The sequence below is a fragment of the Grammomys surdaster genome, unplaced genomic scaffold, assembly GCF_004785775.1.
Source record: "Grammomys surdaster isolate TR1022 unplaced genomic scaffold, NIH_TR_1.0 130, whole genome shotgun sequence".
In the NCBI taxonomy this organism is placed as follows: Eukaryota; Metazoa; Chordata; class Mammalia; order Rodentia; family Muridae; genus Grammomys; species Grammomys surdaster.
Genome location: NW_021604588.1, coordinates 20800065 through 20813775, shown reverse-complemented (window position 1 = coordinate 20813775; position 13711 = coordinate 20800065). Strand labels below are relative to the sequence as shown.

Below are 13711 nucleotides of genomic sequence, written 5' to 3'. Positions count from 1 at the left end.
TTAATGAGGCCATCCATCCCGTGGCTTTGTACATTATAATTGAATTTGGTTTGCTGGTATCTCAGTGCCAGTCTCTGATGCTAACCAGTACAGCTGGCAACAATTCACGGCCAGGCGACCTAAGAAGAGAGAGATCATTGGGCCACCATTCTTCAGCTTTGTCTCTCAGCTTATTGTGAAACTAGCATGAGCTGCTATATAGATTTAGGTGGCTTTAGCTGATTTTTGGGGGGCTTTCACTCACATTCAGTTACAACACTCCAAGTCTGCTACATTGCCAGCTCTGCACCCTGTGCTGGTCCATGCCATCATACCTTTACCTGGTGGCCTTCCCTCTAACAAGGATATCTTAGAGGCCACCATGCCAATGAACTGATTTGTTAATTGTTCTCTGTGAGGAGTGTGCACAGAATTTGCCAGTGCCTGTGTTTGTGGAGGTTAGAGGTCAACATCAAGTTTCTTCCTCGACTGCTCTCCACTTCATTTTGGGTCTCTCACTGAACCTGGTGCTGACTGAGGTGGCTACACGAGCTGCTCAGTGAGCTCCAGGAATCATCCTGTCTCTCTGTCCTCCCCCAAACCAGTGCTAGGATTACAGATGCGCGCCACCTCAACAACTGGCTGTTTTCCTTTTAATGTAAACACTTGCGGTTTATATGAAGATTCTTAGAAATTGTGAGCTTTTGGGCTAATATCCACTTATCAGTGAGTGCATACCATGTATGTTCCTTTGAGATTGGGTCATCTCACTCAAGATGATATTTTCCAGCTCCATCCATTTGCCTAGGAATTTTGTGAACTGATTGTTTTTAATAGCTGAGTAGTACTCCATTGTATAAATGTACCACATTTTCTGCATCCATTCTTCTGTTGAAGGGCATCTGGGTTCTTTCCAACTTCTGGCTATTATAAATAAGGCTGCTATGAACATGGTGGAGCATGTGTCCCTGTTGTATGTTGAAACTTCTTTTGGGTATATGCCCAGGAGTGGTATAGCTGGGTCCCTAGGTAAGGCTATGTTCAATTTTCTGAGATACTGCCAGACTGCCTTCCATAGTGGTTGTACCAGTTTACAAGACTAGGATGGCTGTGAGTTAGCCCAATGACGGGATTATTGTAGGTCCACTTCCCAGGGGCCCACCCAATGCAGCCGAAAAGGAGTGCGTGGTGCTGGGAGTGGGTGCAGCCTACATGGCCTAAGACAGGGCTCTCACCCTCCTTTCACCCACATCAGAGTCCCTTGACGTTGCCCATCGTCGACAGCCTAAAACCTTCGACCATCGATGTGACTCGTCTCACATCAGTGTTTTGGGGTTGTGAACTTGTCTAAGACCCCCCATAATTAGACATCCAAATTCAAAACTCACATAGTTGGGATTGAACATAAGACGCCTTCTCTAACTAAACAGAGAAGGGGGAGATGCCAGAAGCCAGGACCCTCGCCCTTACCCTTACCCCCTACCCTTCCCCACCTGCACAATGTCCTCTGAAGCTTGGCAACTGCAAGATCCTGCTTAGCAACTGCATATAGACTCAAAGCAGAGTACCATGTCTTCTTAAGAATAGCAGGGAGACCATAACTCAAGCAGTGTACCATATCTTCTGAAGAACTGCAGGTAGATCATAATTCAAGGCAGTGTACCATATAGACCATGACATGTTTCAAGGCACAGGCCAAGAAGATTTTGTACTTTTCCACCACCTGGACCCTCTTACCCCCTCCCCTTGTAAAACATGCTATAAAAAAGCATTTCATGTTCAAAAAAAAAAAAAGAAATAAAAAAAAAGAAGGTAAAAAAAAAAAAAAAAAATAATATATTAAAAAAAAAAAAAAAACACTTGCACAGCAGTCCCTTCACCCTCTGAGGACCTTCCCAGTCCTCACAATCTTATTTAAAAAGTTTTATGTACTATCAAGATGATGACCATTGGGTAGCAGTAAGCACATATGTATATATAGGTGTGTATGTATGTATATATATATGTTTGTGCATACATATATGTATAGAAACACACACACACACACACACACACACGCACACACACACACACACACACACACACCATTCTGATTCCTTTACAGATGGAGCTAGTAAATGCTGTGAACACCTCAAGTGGGTGAGTTCTGCTTATCTTTTAAGCATGGATGCTACAAACTTCCCTCACTTACAGGGATGTGGTAAAGAGCAAATGTGTCAGAAGACATCTATTCTTTAAGATGATACAGCCATCAATAAAGGTGAGGTTTACTACCTAAACCAATACTCTAGTTCAGTACTTGTGCTTGCTTTACTTCGAGTGAAAGAAGATGTAAGAAACCAGCTAGACCCTTGAGTTGACAAAATTGTTCCCTTCTCATTCTATCTCAAGGTCAGCTTGTGATCTCCAGATGTGGAGTAAGATGTGCAGGCATGCAAACACATGCTAAGTATCTTCCTAGGATCTATGGGACCTCTGTAAAAACATCAGCGACCCCATCAGTCAAGGCTTGCTTAGATGGCAGAGAATCATGGAACTTTCAAACAAAATGTCATGGAGTTACTTTTTCATGGATGCAGCATACATTTTGGCTCCAGAAAACGCAGGCATATCTTTCTAGACATTTCTGTGCTTTTCTGAAAGTTTTGTTATCTGCTCGGTGAATACTTTTCAAAAGCACAGAGCTGAGCAGAAAGAGGTCATTGCTTTGGGAAGTCTTAGAAAGATGTGGGTGACAATTTGGAAATAGTGACAATTTGGAAAATCCTGGTCTCAGAGTCTCAACTTCGAGCTGTGTTTGTAGTGACTCAGTGAATCTCAAGAATAAACTAGCTGACTTCACCTCCAAAAGTGTTTTCCCCCCAGTAAAACAGAGCTAAGAATCATCTCTGCCATCTTATGTTTGACACAAGAACTGAATTAGTGCATGCAAGTGTTTAGATAGTATTTGAGATCGATTGGCTTATCTATTCTCAATTCACCCAGCTCACGTTGGCCTACTGACCATGAGTATAGTCATTAGCAGTACAGCACCTAACAGACACGTCTGGTCCCTGCTCTCCTGTAGCCTACATTTGCCAGTGAGGGAGGCAAAAGAAAAAGAAAAAAGAAAAAAGAAAAGACAAAAACCAAATATTAAATTACCAGGTGGTATGAAGTCTATGATTAAATTAAACAAGTTGATAAGAAAACACATTTTTCTCTTCAAATGAAATATTCAGGCTACACACGATCATAGTTATTACGATCACCAGGAGGGTTGAGCTAACATTTTTCTCCTGCACTGCACTATTGTAATAACGACGACAATATTATACGTAATCAAAATAATGCAATCGCTATTAATTAACAGAAGTGATAATGACAAGAAGTTCGGAGCAGGCAACTGTCAGTGAGTGCCAGGTATTCACTTTGGAGCCCCAGTCAGCTTCTTCATGCTGGTTTTCTTCTACCTCCTCATCCTTACTTGGCTGCCCGAGTCCCACTATCTGTGAACATAATACCCCCGAGGAATGAAAATGCATCATATTGTTTAAAAAAAAAAAAGTTAATCCCAACACAAGGCCCCCCTCTCCACACACTGCGTTATCAAAGCCAAATGTAAATTATCCCGAAAGTTCTCTGCTGCCATGGCTTATTGCTGCCAGTGTGGGCTCTTCGATTAGCATGGATAAGTGGGACCTGACCATATGTCAAGAGAATGTGTCCTTTCGGAGTGACCTCATATATCAAACGCACACCCCTGGGAGCCTCGCCCCAACCCCACTGCAATGACAGCCTCCTCCAGTAGATTTCCAGTTTTGTCACCTGTGACCGTATGCTGCCTCCTGTCATTTGTGTCGGTGAAGATGAGCCCTTTCCCATCCAGCCAGAGCTGGTACTCTTTAATGGCATCTTTCGTTTTCTTGGGGACACTCCAGCTGAGGTGCAGAGCCTCTGAGCTCTGGGCTGTGATGTTTAGTGGTGGGACACTCTCCAGGATTCCTTGGGTGGTAGCAGCGACTACCTGTGAGCATGGAAATTAAATAGCCATTTATTGCCATTGTCCACGAGGAAGGATCCTGATCAATGAAAATGTCGCTTTTGTTTTAGAGCTTTGCTGTCTGGCGTGGCATATCATTAGTAAAGGCTGGGAGAAGTGCACCCCCCCTTTCCATTCCTTCCCTCTCATCCTATTTAAACAATGAAATCTGACCTTGAATACATTACATAAGTCTCCAACCACTATTTATCACAACAGGTCCGACAACAATTTTGAAGGCAGAGTGCGGCCCTCAGTTTAAACAAGTGCGACCCGCACGGCAGACTGTCTTCCTGGAGAACTGTCTTCCATATGGCCCATCAGTGCCTTTGCATTTTAACAGCCTGATTTCGTAAAGTTAAGCATCAGTAAATATAGAGCAAAAGCTACATCTGAACTTGCTTGCACAGAGCAGGCTTTAAGCAGAATAAAGGGCAGACTTCCCTGTATTCTTCTCGAGATGACTGCAAACTATCTGCACTGATGTTCTAGAAAAAGAACCAAACCTAGTGAGAAAAAAAAAAAAGAAAAACAAAAAAACCAGCCAGTTGCTGAGTCAACGGTGTCAAAGTATGGATCAAAAAAATGGATGTCAAATATGTTTATCTGGGACTGACAGCATGTGCTGTTGGGGATATGTTTTTCCCCCAGGGTGAACCTGAGTTCATGTTTTAACCAATTGCTCTGGCATCTGGTAGACCCAGGCCCTGTTATATACAAATATAGAATTGTTCAAGGACTGTTCAGACCATAACTTTCATTGAGCCAATCAGCTGCCATCTGTCAGTGTGGTGGTAGGCTCGGTTATCTCCACAGCTCTGTTGAACAAAACTGCCCAAGTGTGTGGTGGCTTATGAGTCGGATTCAGTGTTGTGTGGCTCTTGCAAGCGTGTGAAGAGCCCACTCTCCTGAAGTTTAGATCACTAGCGTCATTCTGTCTGCCAGGGTGTCTCACGAGGTTCTTCCTACAAAACCTGCTTCTGGGAAATGGCGCTTGGTTAATTTTCCCTCATAACTCTTTGTTTCTCCTCAGTCTCTTTTTCGGGGTTTCCTTTCTTCTCCCTTCTGAGGCAGTTTCCGTGGCTCTGCTTCTGTTTTTCCCTCGTGCCTTTGACGATCACATCTAAACCTACTGCTCTAACGGATCTTCCTAGCAAGCCCCGCTCCTGGTCTAGCACGCGGTGTTTTTCCATTTCCAATGACAAACGATATCTGCCTCTACTTCCCTGCTATCTGCTCTTTCTCTTAAATAGTTTTGAGAAGCTTGAAGATAATCTTATCGCTTTAACATCTTTGTTTCTGCCTGGGCCACAGCAACCACACCTACAAACAGCTGAAGCCACACACCTTGGACGTAAATACAACTTTCCTTTCTCCTAAAAGTTTCCTTTCTCCAAAAGTTGGGCATCCAACTTTTGACAGTGTGACGCAACATTGCCATCTACAAAGTTTGTGCTTGAGAAACATAGAAGAAATTGCCTATACATTTCATAATGCCTTAAGTAGTTCCTTGTTTAGTCTTGGGGCTCAGCCACAGCAACCCCAGTGTATATGAACATGAGATGCAGGTTGGACACAATTGTATCTTCTGTACAGAGTTCACATCAAATCCTGCGTACTGTGTCACCTGCATCTTGTTTTCTTTGCCACTTTTCTGAGATGCTATTGTGTAGCTGTCCCCAAACTTACTGTTGCTGAAAAGGACTCCAACTCCTGGTTCTCCTGCCTTCCCTCAGAAGGCTGGGATTGCAGCACATGTCTGGTTTCTGCAGGGCCGGGCTGGTGACTGAACCAGGGCTTTGTGCAAGCTAGGCAAGTACTTTACCAGCTGACTACCTTCCTAGCCTCTCCTTCTGACCCCAGGAACCTAAATCTGGGTCTTCATTATTCTGTAGCTGCTAATGAAGGCTGAGGTCACTCATCCACACGGTAAGCTCAGACACTGGTTTTTCTAAGTGCAGGCAGTTTGTTGACAGGATGATGAGATGCCAGATCCTTTAAGTTCAGACTCCATTTTAGAGAACCTGACCTAAATTTGAACTCAGGTAAACTAACAGGCTGGTACCTAGCATTAGTTTCCAAGTTGCCCCCCCAACAATATGGGAGCTTAGCTCCAGTCTCCAGGCTAATCCCCAACAAGACCAGTGTCTCAAGGTTATTCCCCCAAGAAACCTGCATCCCAGGTTACTTCTGCCTAACGACCACCAATGCAGAGGGGGTCAGAAATTAAGTTTATGATATGACTCCCAGCAGCAGCCAGTTATGTTGAAGGCCACAGTAGCTTTCCAAATAGATGCTTGCACACGTACTTCCTGCTTGCTGCTTACTATAAAGCCTTGCCCTGATAGACACTCAGGGCTTGTCTCTCCACAAAACCAGATGCGGTGAGGGGTGGCGAGCTAGATCAAATAGAATAAAGACCCTGCTGTGAGTTGCATCAGATTGGCTCCCGTGTGTTTTCTTGGGGATCACTAACATTTCCCTGGCACTACAATATTATAAACTGATGGGTAGTTTTGGACATTTTACAGCTTTGTAGAATACTACTGTCCTATTCCATTTCCGGCCACTATGACAAAGTACCTGTGACTGAGGATCATCTAAAGAGTTCTTTATTTCTGCTTCAATGTTCTGGAATCTGAATGTAACATTGGATGGCCACACAAGGGGGTAGGAGGTCATGTTGTTGGGAAATAGGAAGGTCCATGGGAGTGTGTAAAAGCAATAGAACTGGGAAGTGGCCTCAGAATAACCTTCATGATGGTGGCTCATCTGGTCCTGTGAGTGTGATGATACACTCTGTTGCCTGAGAAGGGAGGGTATTTATCCCTGTGCCAGTGTGTCAACAAGCACCTTTCTCAAAGCTGCCACTACCAGTTGGTTTCTTTCAAAAGAGGATTTTTTTTTTAACTGCCAAATTTCTTTTCATGCCACATGAACTCTGTGTACTTAGGATGTAAAGACCTGGTACTAATATGAACATGTATTGTGTGTTAACTTTCTTCTTGAGATGACACCAACCCGCATTGTGAGACCGGCTGGAGAATTATCACAGGAACTGCCCAGAGATAATTAATGGGAGAGGGTTGTGAAAGAGTCACTGATAATTAAGAGTTTACCGTTCTTAATAAAGCACCGATATGTGGTTAAGCCTCTGTGAGAATCTCTCCTTTCAGATGTAAGCATCAACATCCAATGACACAGACTCCCACCAATGCCGCTCTGAAGAAGACAGGGTTTTTCTGGCCTTGGAAAAATCAGACCCAAGATATTCGTTCACACATCCCTCACCCTGGACTCTTCTTCCCATGGTTACGTGAGTTCTTCTCACCTTGGAACTCACAGCACAGCCAGCAGCTGTGCAAGCCTTCAGCTGGTAGGAATATTCCTGGAGTGGCTGAATTCCCTGTGTGTCAGAGAAACTCTGCACTGTTCCCCGAAAGAGCTCCCTTCCATCTCGAAGAAGAATGTAGTGAATAATGGGACCTGGAAGGCAGGACAGCATTGTTGTGTGTGATGCCACTTGAAATATCAAACAACACGGACATCATAGAACTTTCCCAATTACTTTTCTTTATGCGCTTGCATATGTGTATGTGCATCTGTACATGCATTTGTGTGGAGGTCGGAGATCAGAGGACAGAGGTCAGAGGACAGAGGTCAGAGGACAACTTTAATGAAGTCATTTCTCTCCTACCATGCAGGTCCCAGGGATCAAACTCAGGTAGTTATGCATGGTGGAACATGTTGTTTAACTACTGAGTTGTCTCAACAGCCCTGTCATAGAAGTGGGATATTGTAGCATTTTAAAATATATCATGCTTTTGTTTGTTTGATCAAGTAATTCTCAATTATACTACCAGAGGGAAGATGAATTGCAGAACAGAGTTGTTTATGTTTATCTCTGTTCATGACTAAATGGATTTACTTTCAATAACAGGACAATTTTGATTTTGACTATAATCTGCTTATTTGAAAGCAGCTCTAGCAGGTGTGAAGGTCTGGGAGGTTTGAGTGATTCTTTTTAGCATCGTTATTTACTTTGTCTCAAAACAGTGAGCAATGAGTGGACACAAAGGGTTTCCCTTTATCAGCAAACATTTTCCACTGAATTGAGGCAAGTCAATGTGCAATACATGCATTTCCAAACTGTTGGGATTTACAAAGTTGGTAATTCTATTTTTGAAGTAGTTCAATACCATTTGACTGCATGGGCTTCTTCCACTGTAAAAAAATAACATCTTCATGATTGCCCGTCCTGGCCCATCTAGGAGCCTCGACTCCTTCAGGTATATCTTCTCTTGTGCTGGCTCTAACAGATTGGCTGAATCCTTGCCCATAGCTGTTCCATGCAGAAATTCTATACTCATACATAGTACTGGGCTCGAGGTCTGTGTCTGAAAGACAAAAATCAGACTTTGAGGGCTTATCTTTTTATTCCTTTTTTCTTCACTAAAAATATTTTTCATACTAAAAATTAAAATCAAATACTTTTTAATTTTTATTTCTTCACCTCCCCACTCTCTCTCCTTCTCTCTCTCTCTCTCTCTCTCTCTCTCTCTCTCTCTCTCTCCCCTCTCCCCCCTCTCTCTCTCTGTGTGTCTTTCTGCATCTCTCTGTATGTGTTTGAGTGTGTGTGTATGTGTGTGTGTGTGTATATATGTGTGTGCATGTTGGTGCCTGCAGAGGCCAGAAGATGTCTGGGAACTGAATTCTGGTATTCCACAAAAATAAATTCTTACCTTGATACTCATGTCTCTAACTCACTAAAATCAAAATCTCTAAACATTTGTACTAACTAAAATTAAAGTCTCTAAACATTTGTACTAATAAACATAGAACTAATACTTAATGCTTTCCCTGCTTCATGCATAAATAAAAATCTATTTTATACAGCATGAAAAAAGTTGAAGTGGAACTAGATGTGGAGATGGTAGTCTCACAGCAAGGAATTCATCATTTCTGAAGAGAAAAATGTTTATAAAAAAACAACTGAGAAGCTGGAGGGAGGGCTCAGACTGTGTAGTGCTTGTTGTTTAAGCGTGTCAACATGAGCCCTACACCCAGGATACCTGGCAAACACTATGCTCAGCAGTGTTGGAATCCCAATGTGGGAGTCAGGAATAGGGCAGGGTAGAGACAGGTGGATCCCAGAGCACTCAACCAGTGGAAGAACCTATCTCAAAAGTAAGATGGGACTCAGAAGGACAGGTGAGTTGAGCCCCTGCCAGCTGAACTGCTTTAATCCCTAGATTAGGTTCCCAAAGACACATTCCATAGCCTCTCTACTCCCTCCTTACCAGCCACCCTGCAGAAGGGTCCTGATCCTCAATTTCACCAGACTCCAGCTACTCAGGTACAGGTCATGTTAGTCAGAAGAATAAAGACCCCCTACTGAACCACAGGTAAAGCTGGTTGCTAGAAATCAAGCCCCTAACCAGGTCACAGATTTCCTAGTGAATCATCATTCAAGCAGGCCACCAGAAATTCAGGCCACAAAGACCAGAAGACCAAAGAGGAAACAGAAACCAAGGAACAAAACACCCATCCAACAAAGGCAGCCTTGGAAATCAGTATCTAGAACTTTAATCACCCAGCCCCAGATGCCTAAACGCTAGTGTAAGAACACAATCAACAACAGATATGGAATATGGTTCCACCAGAGACAGAAAGACCTGAATATTTCTATGCAGCTGAAGCATAAGAAAATGACCTTAAACCAACTTTATGATGATGATAGAGATCATTAATGAAGAAATGGGGGAAATCCCTTAAAGAAATCAAGGAAAAGATGAACAAAAAATTGGAAGAAATCAATAAACCCCTTAGATAGAATACCAAGAGAGCAAACAAACAAACAAACAAACAAACAGGTGAAAGAAACTGTTCAAGACATCAAAATGGAAATAGAAGCAATAAAAAAAGCTACAAACTGAGAAAATTCTAGAAATGGAAAAATCTAGGTAGGCAAACAGAAACTGTAGACTCAAGCGTTACCAACAGAATATAAGAAATGGAAGAAAGAATCTAAAGGGTTGAAAATATGATAGAAAACAATAGATTCACTGGCCAATGAAAATGTTAAATCCAAAAAAACTTTAACACAAAGCATTGTGAAAATCTAAGATACTGTGAAAAGACCAAACCTAAGAATAAAAAAAATAGGATAAGGAGAAGAATTTAAGCCCAAGGTCCCAGAAAATATATTTAACAAAATCATGGAAGAAAAATTTCCTAACCTAAAGAAGGATGTGCCTATAAAGATAAAAGAAGCTTAAAGAACATCAAATAAAGTGGACCAGAAAAGAAAGTCCTCATGCCACAGAATTATCAAACACTAAACACACAGGGTAAAGAAAGAATATTAAAAGCTGCAAGAGAAAGAGGCCAAAGACACATAAAGGCAGAGCAATTAGAATTACACCTGACTTCTCAATGGAGATACTAAAAGTCAGAAGGAGCTGGGCAGATGTCTTGAAGACTCTTAAGAGACCGCAGATGCCGGTCTAAGCTACTATACCCAACAAAACTTTCAATCACTGTAGATGGAGAAAATAATATATTTCATAACAAAGTCAAATTTAAACTTATATTTGTATTTATCTACAAATACAGCCCTATAAGAAATCCTAGAGGAAAAACTCCAATCCAAGGAATCTAACTACACCAATGAAAACATAGGTCATAAATAGTCTCATACTAGCAAAACCTAAAGATGGGAAACACACATATACCACCAGGACCACCACCACCACCACCAACAACAACAACAACAAAAACAAAGTAGCATTAAGAATTAACAATCATTGGTTATTGTTATGTTTCAATATCAGTGGACTCAATTCCCCAATAAAAAGACACAGGCTAACAGAATGGATATAAAACCACTATTGATCCTTCTGTATACAAGAAACACACCTCAACATCAAAGATAGACATAATCTCAGAGTAGAAGGTTGGAAAAAGATTCTCCAAGCAAACGGACCCAAGAAACAAGTTGGTATAGCTACTCTAATATCTAATAAAATAGATTTTTAAACCAAAATTAATCAAAAGACATGGAGAAGGAAATTTCATACTCATTAAAGGAAAAATCCAGATGACATATCAATTTTTAACATCTATGCCCTAAATGCAAGGGCAGCCACAGTTGTAAAAGAAATATTACTAAAGCTTAAATAACACATTGAACCTTACACATTAATAGTGGGAGACTTCAACACCCCACTCCCACCAGTGGACACATCATCCAGACAGAAACTAAATGGAGAAATAATAGACCTAACAGTTTGAGTCAAATGAGACTATCAAGTATCTCCAGAACATTTCACTCAAACACACACACACACACACACACACACACACACACACACACACACAAATCCTTCACATCTCTGGAACAGTCTCAAAAGTTGACCACATACATGGTCACAAAGAAAGTCTCAACTGATACAAGAAAATTGAAATAATGGACTGTATCCTGTCAGATCACTATGGATTAAAGGTGGACTTCAACAACAGAAATGCAGAAAGCCTACAAATTTATGGAAACTGAAAACTCTACTCAATGACCACTGGGTCAAGGAAGAAATAAATGAAGACTTTCTAGAATTTAATAAAAATGAATGCACAACATACTCAAACTTACGGGACACAGTGAGAGAAATACTAAGAGGAAAGTTAATAGCACTTAAGTGCCTTCATAAAGCAGTTAGTGGGATCTCATACTAGCAACTTAACACCATGCCAGACAGCTCTCAAAAAAAAAAAAAAAAAGCAAAGACACACCAAAGGAGTAGATGGCAGGAGATAATCAAACTCAGGGCTGAATCAATAAAATAGAAACGAAGAGAACAATACAAAGCGTCAGTGAAACTGAGAGTTGGTTCCTTGAGAAAATCAACAAGACAAACCCTTATTTAACCTAAGTGAAAACCAGAGAGAGAATATCTAAATTAACAAAGCCAGAAACTTAATAACAGACATAAAAGAAATCCAAAGAATCATTATGTTATACTCCAAAAAATCTGTTCTCCACAAAATTGGAAAATCTGAAATAAATGGTATCTTTTCTTGACTGATGCCACTTACCAAAGTTAAAGCAAGATCAGCTAAACAATTTAAATATACCAATAACACCTAAGGAAATAGAAGCAGTCATTACATGTCTACCAACCGAAAAAAAGCTCAGAGTCAGATGGGTTTAGCACAGAATTTTACCAGACTTTCAAAGAAGACCTAATATCAGTACTCCTCAAATTATCCCACAAAATAAAAACAGAAGCAACATTGTCAAATTCATTTTATGAGGTCACAGTCATCCTGATACATGAAGATTCAATAAAGAAGGAGAATTACACACAAAAATCTGTCAATGTAATCCATGATATAAACAAACTGAAAGAAGAAAACCACATGATCGTTGTTAGATGACAAAAATCCTTTTTCAAAATCCAACACCCCTTCATGATAAAAATCGTGGAAAGATCAGAGATGCAAGGTACATAACTAAACATAATAAAGGCAATTTACAGCAAGCTATAGCCAACATCAAATTAAATGGAGAGAAATTCAAAGCAATTCTACTAAAACTACAAACAAGACAAGGCTGTCTTCTCTTTCCATATCTATTTTATATAACAGCTGAAGTTCTAGCTGAGACAATAAATCAACTAAAGGAGATCAAGAGGATACAAATTAAAATGAAGTCAAAGTATTGTTATTTGCAGATAACATGATAGCATATGTAAGTGACCCCCAAAATTTACCAGGGAACTCCTACAGCTTATAAATTCCTTTAGCTAAGTGGCTAGATATAAGATAAACTACAAAAAAAAAATAGTAGCCCTTCTATATAGATCAAATGACTGAGAAAGAAATCAGGTAAACAGTCTTCACAATAGTCACAACTAATATAAAGTATTCAGGGGTATCTCTAAGCAAAGGCATGAAAGACTTGTGTAATAAAAAGTTCATGTCTTTGAAGATAGAAATTGAAGAAGATATCAGAAGATTTAAAGATCTTCCACGCTCATGAGTTGGTAGGACTAACACAGTAAAAATGGCAATCCTAACAAAAGCAATCTACAGATTCAATGTAATCTCCACCATCAAAATTCCAACACAATTCTTTGAAAGACTAATACTCAATTTCATATGGAAGGACAAAACAAAACAAAATCCCACAATGGCTAAAAAAAAATAAAGTAACTTCTGCAATAAAGTAACTTCTGAAGGTAACATCATCCCTCATCTGAAGCTGTGCTACAGAGCTGTAGTAACAAAAACTGCATGGAATTGGCATACAGACACACTGATCAATGGAAGTGAATTAGATGGAATCCAAAGACCCAGACACAAATCCACATACCTATGGACATCTGATTTTTAATAAAGAAACCAGAAGTATACAATGGAAAAAGAGAAACCATCTTCAACAAAGCCTGATAGAAGAGAAAGTAGGGAACAGCCTTGAGTGTGTTAGTGAATGGGAGGGCTTCCTGAACAGAACATCAGTAGCACAGACACCAAGATCAACTATTAACAAATGGAACTTCTTGATACCAAAAAGCTTCTGTAAAGGAAAGGACATTGTCAATAGGATAAAATGATAGCACACAGAATGGAAGGAGATCTTAACCAACTCTACAGCTGAGCTAATATCTAATTTACATAAAAAACTCAAGAGTGCTCTCTCTCTCTCATATATAT

The 13711-nt window shown here is 40.6% G+C and overlaps 1 protein-coding gene across 2 annotated transcripts in view; it reads right to left on the bottom strand.

Annotated features, from left to right (window-relative positions):
- Positions 1-13711, bottom strand: part of Ush2a (usherin) — a 668288-nt gene that overhangs the window by 131225 nt on the left and 523352 nt on the right. For both annotated transcript variants that reach the window (XM_028760212.1, XM_028760216.1), the window contains 3 exons: positions 8200-8397; positions 7332-7486; positions 3787-3985 (listed from right to left, as the gene is read on the bottom strand). In XM_028760212.1, coding sequence (XP_028616045.1) covers positions 3787-3985; positions 7332-7486; positions 8200-8397 — 552 coding nt within the window. The remainder of the gene's footprint in view (positions 1-3786; positions 3986-7331; positions 7487-8199; positions 8398-13711) is intronic.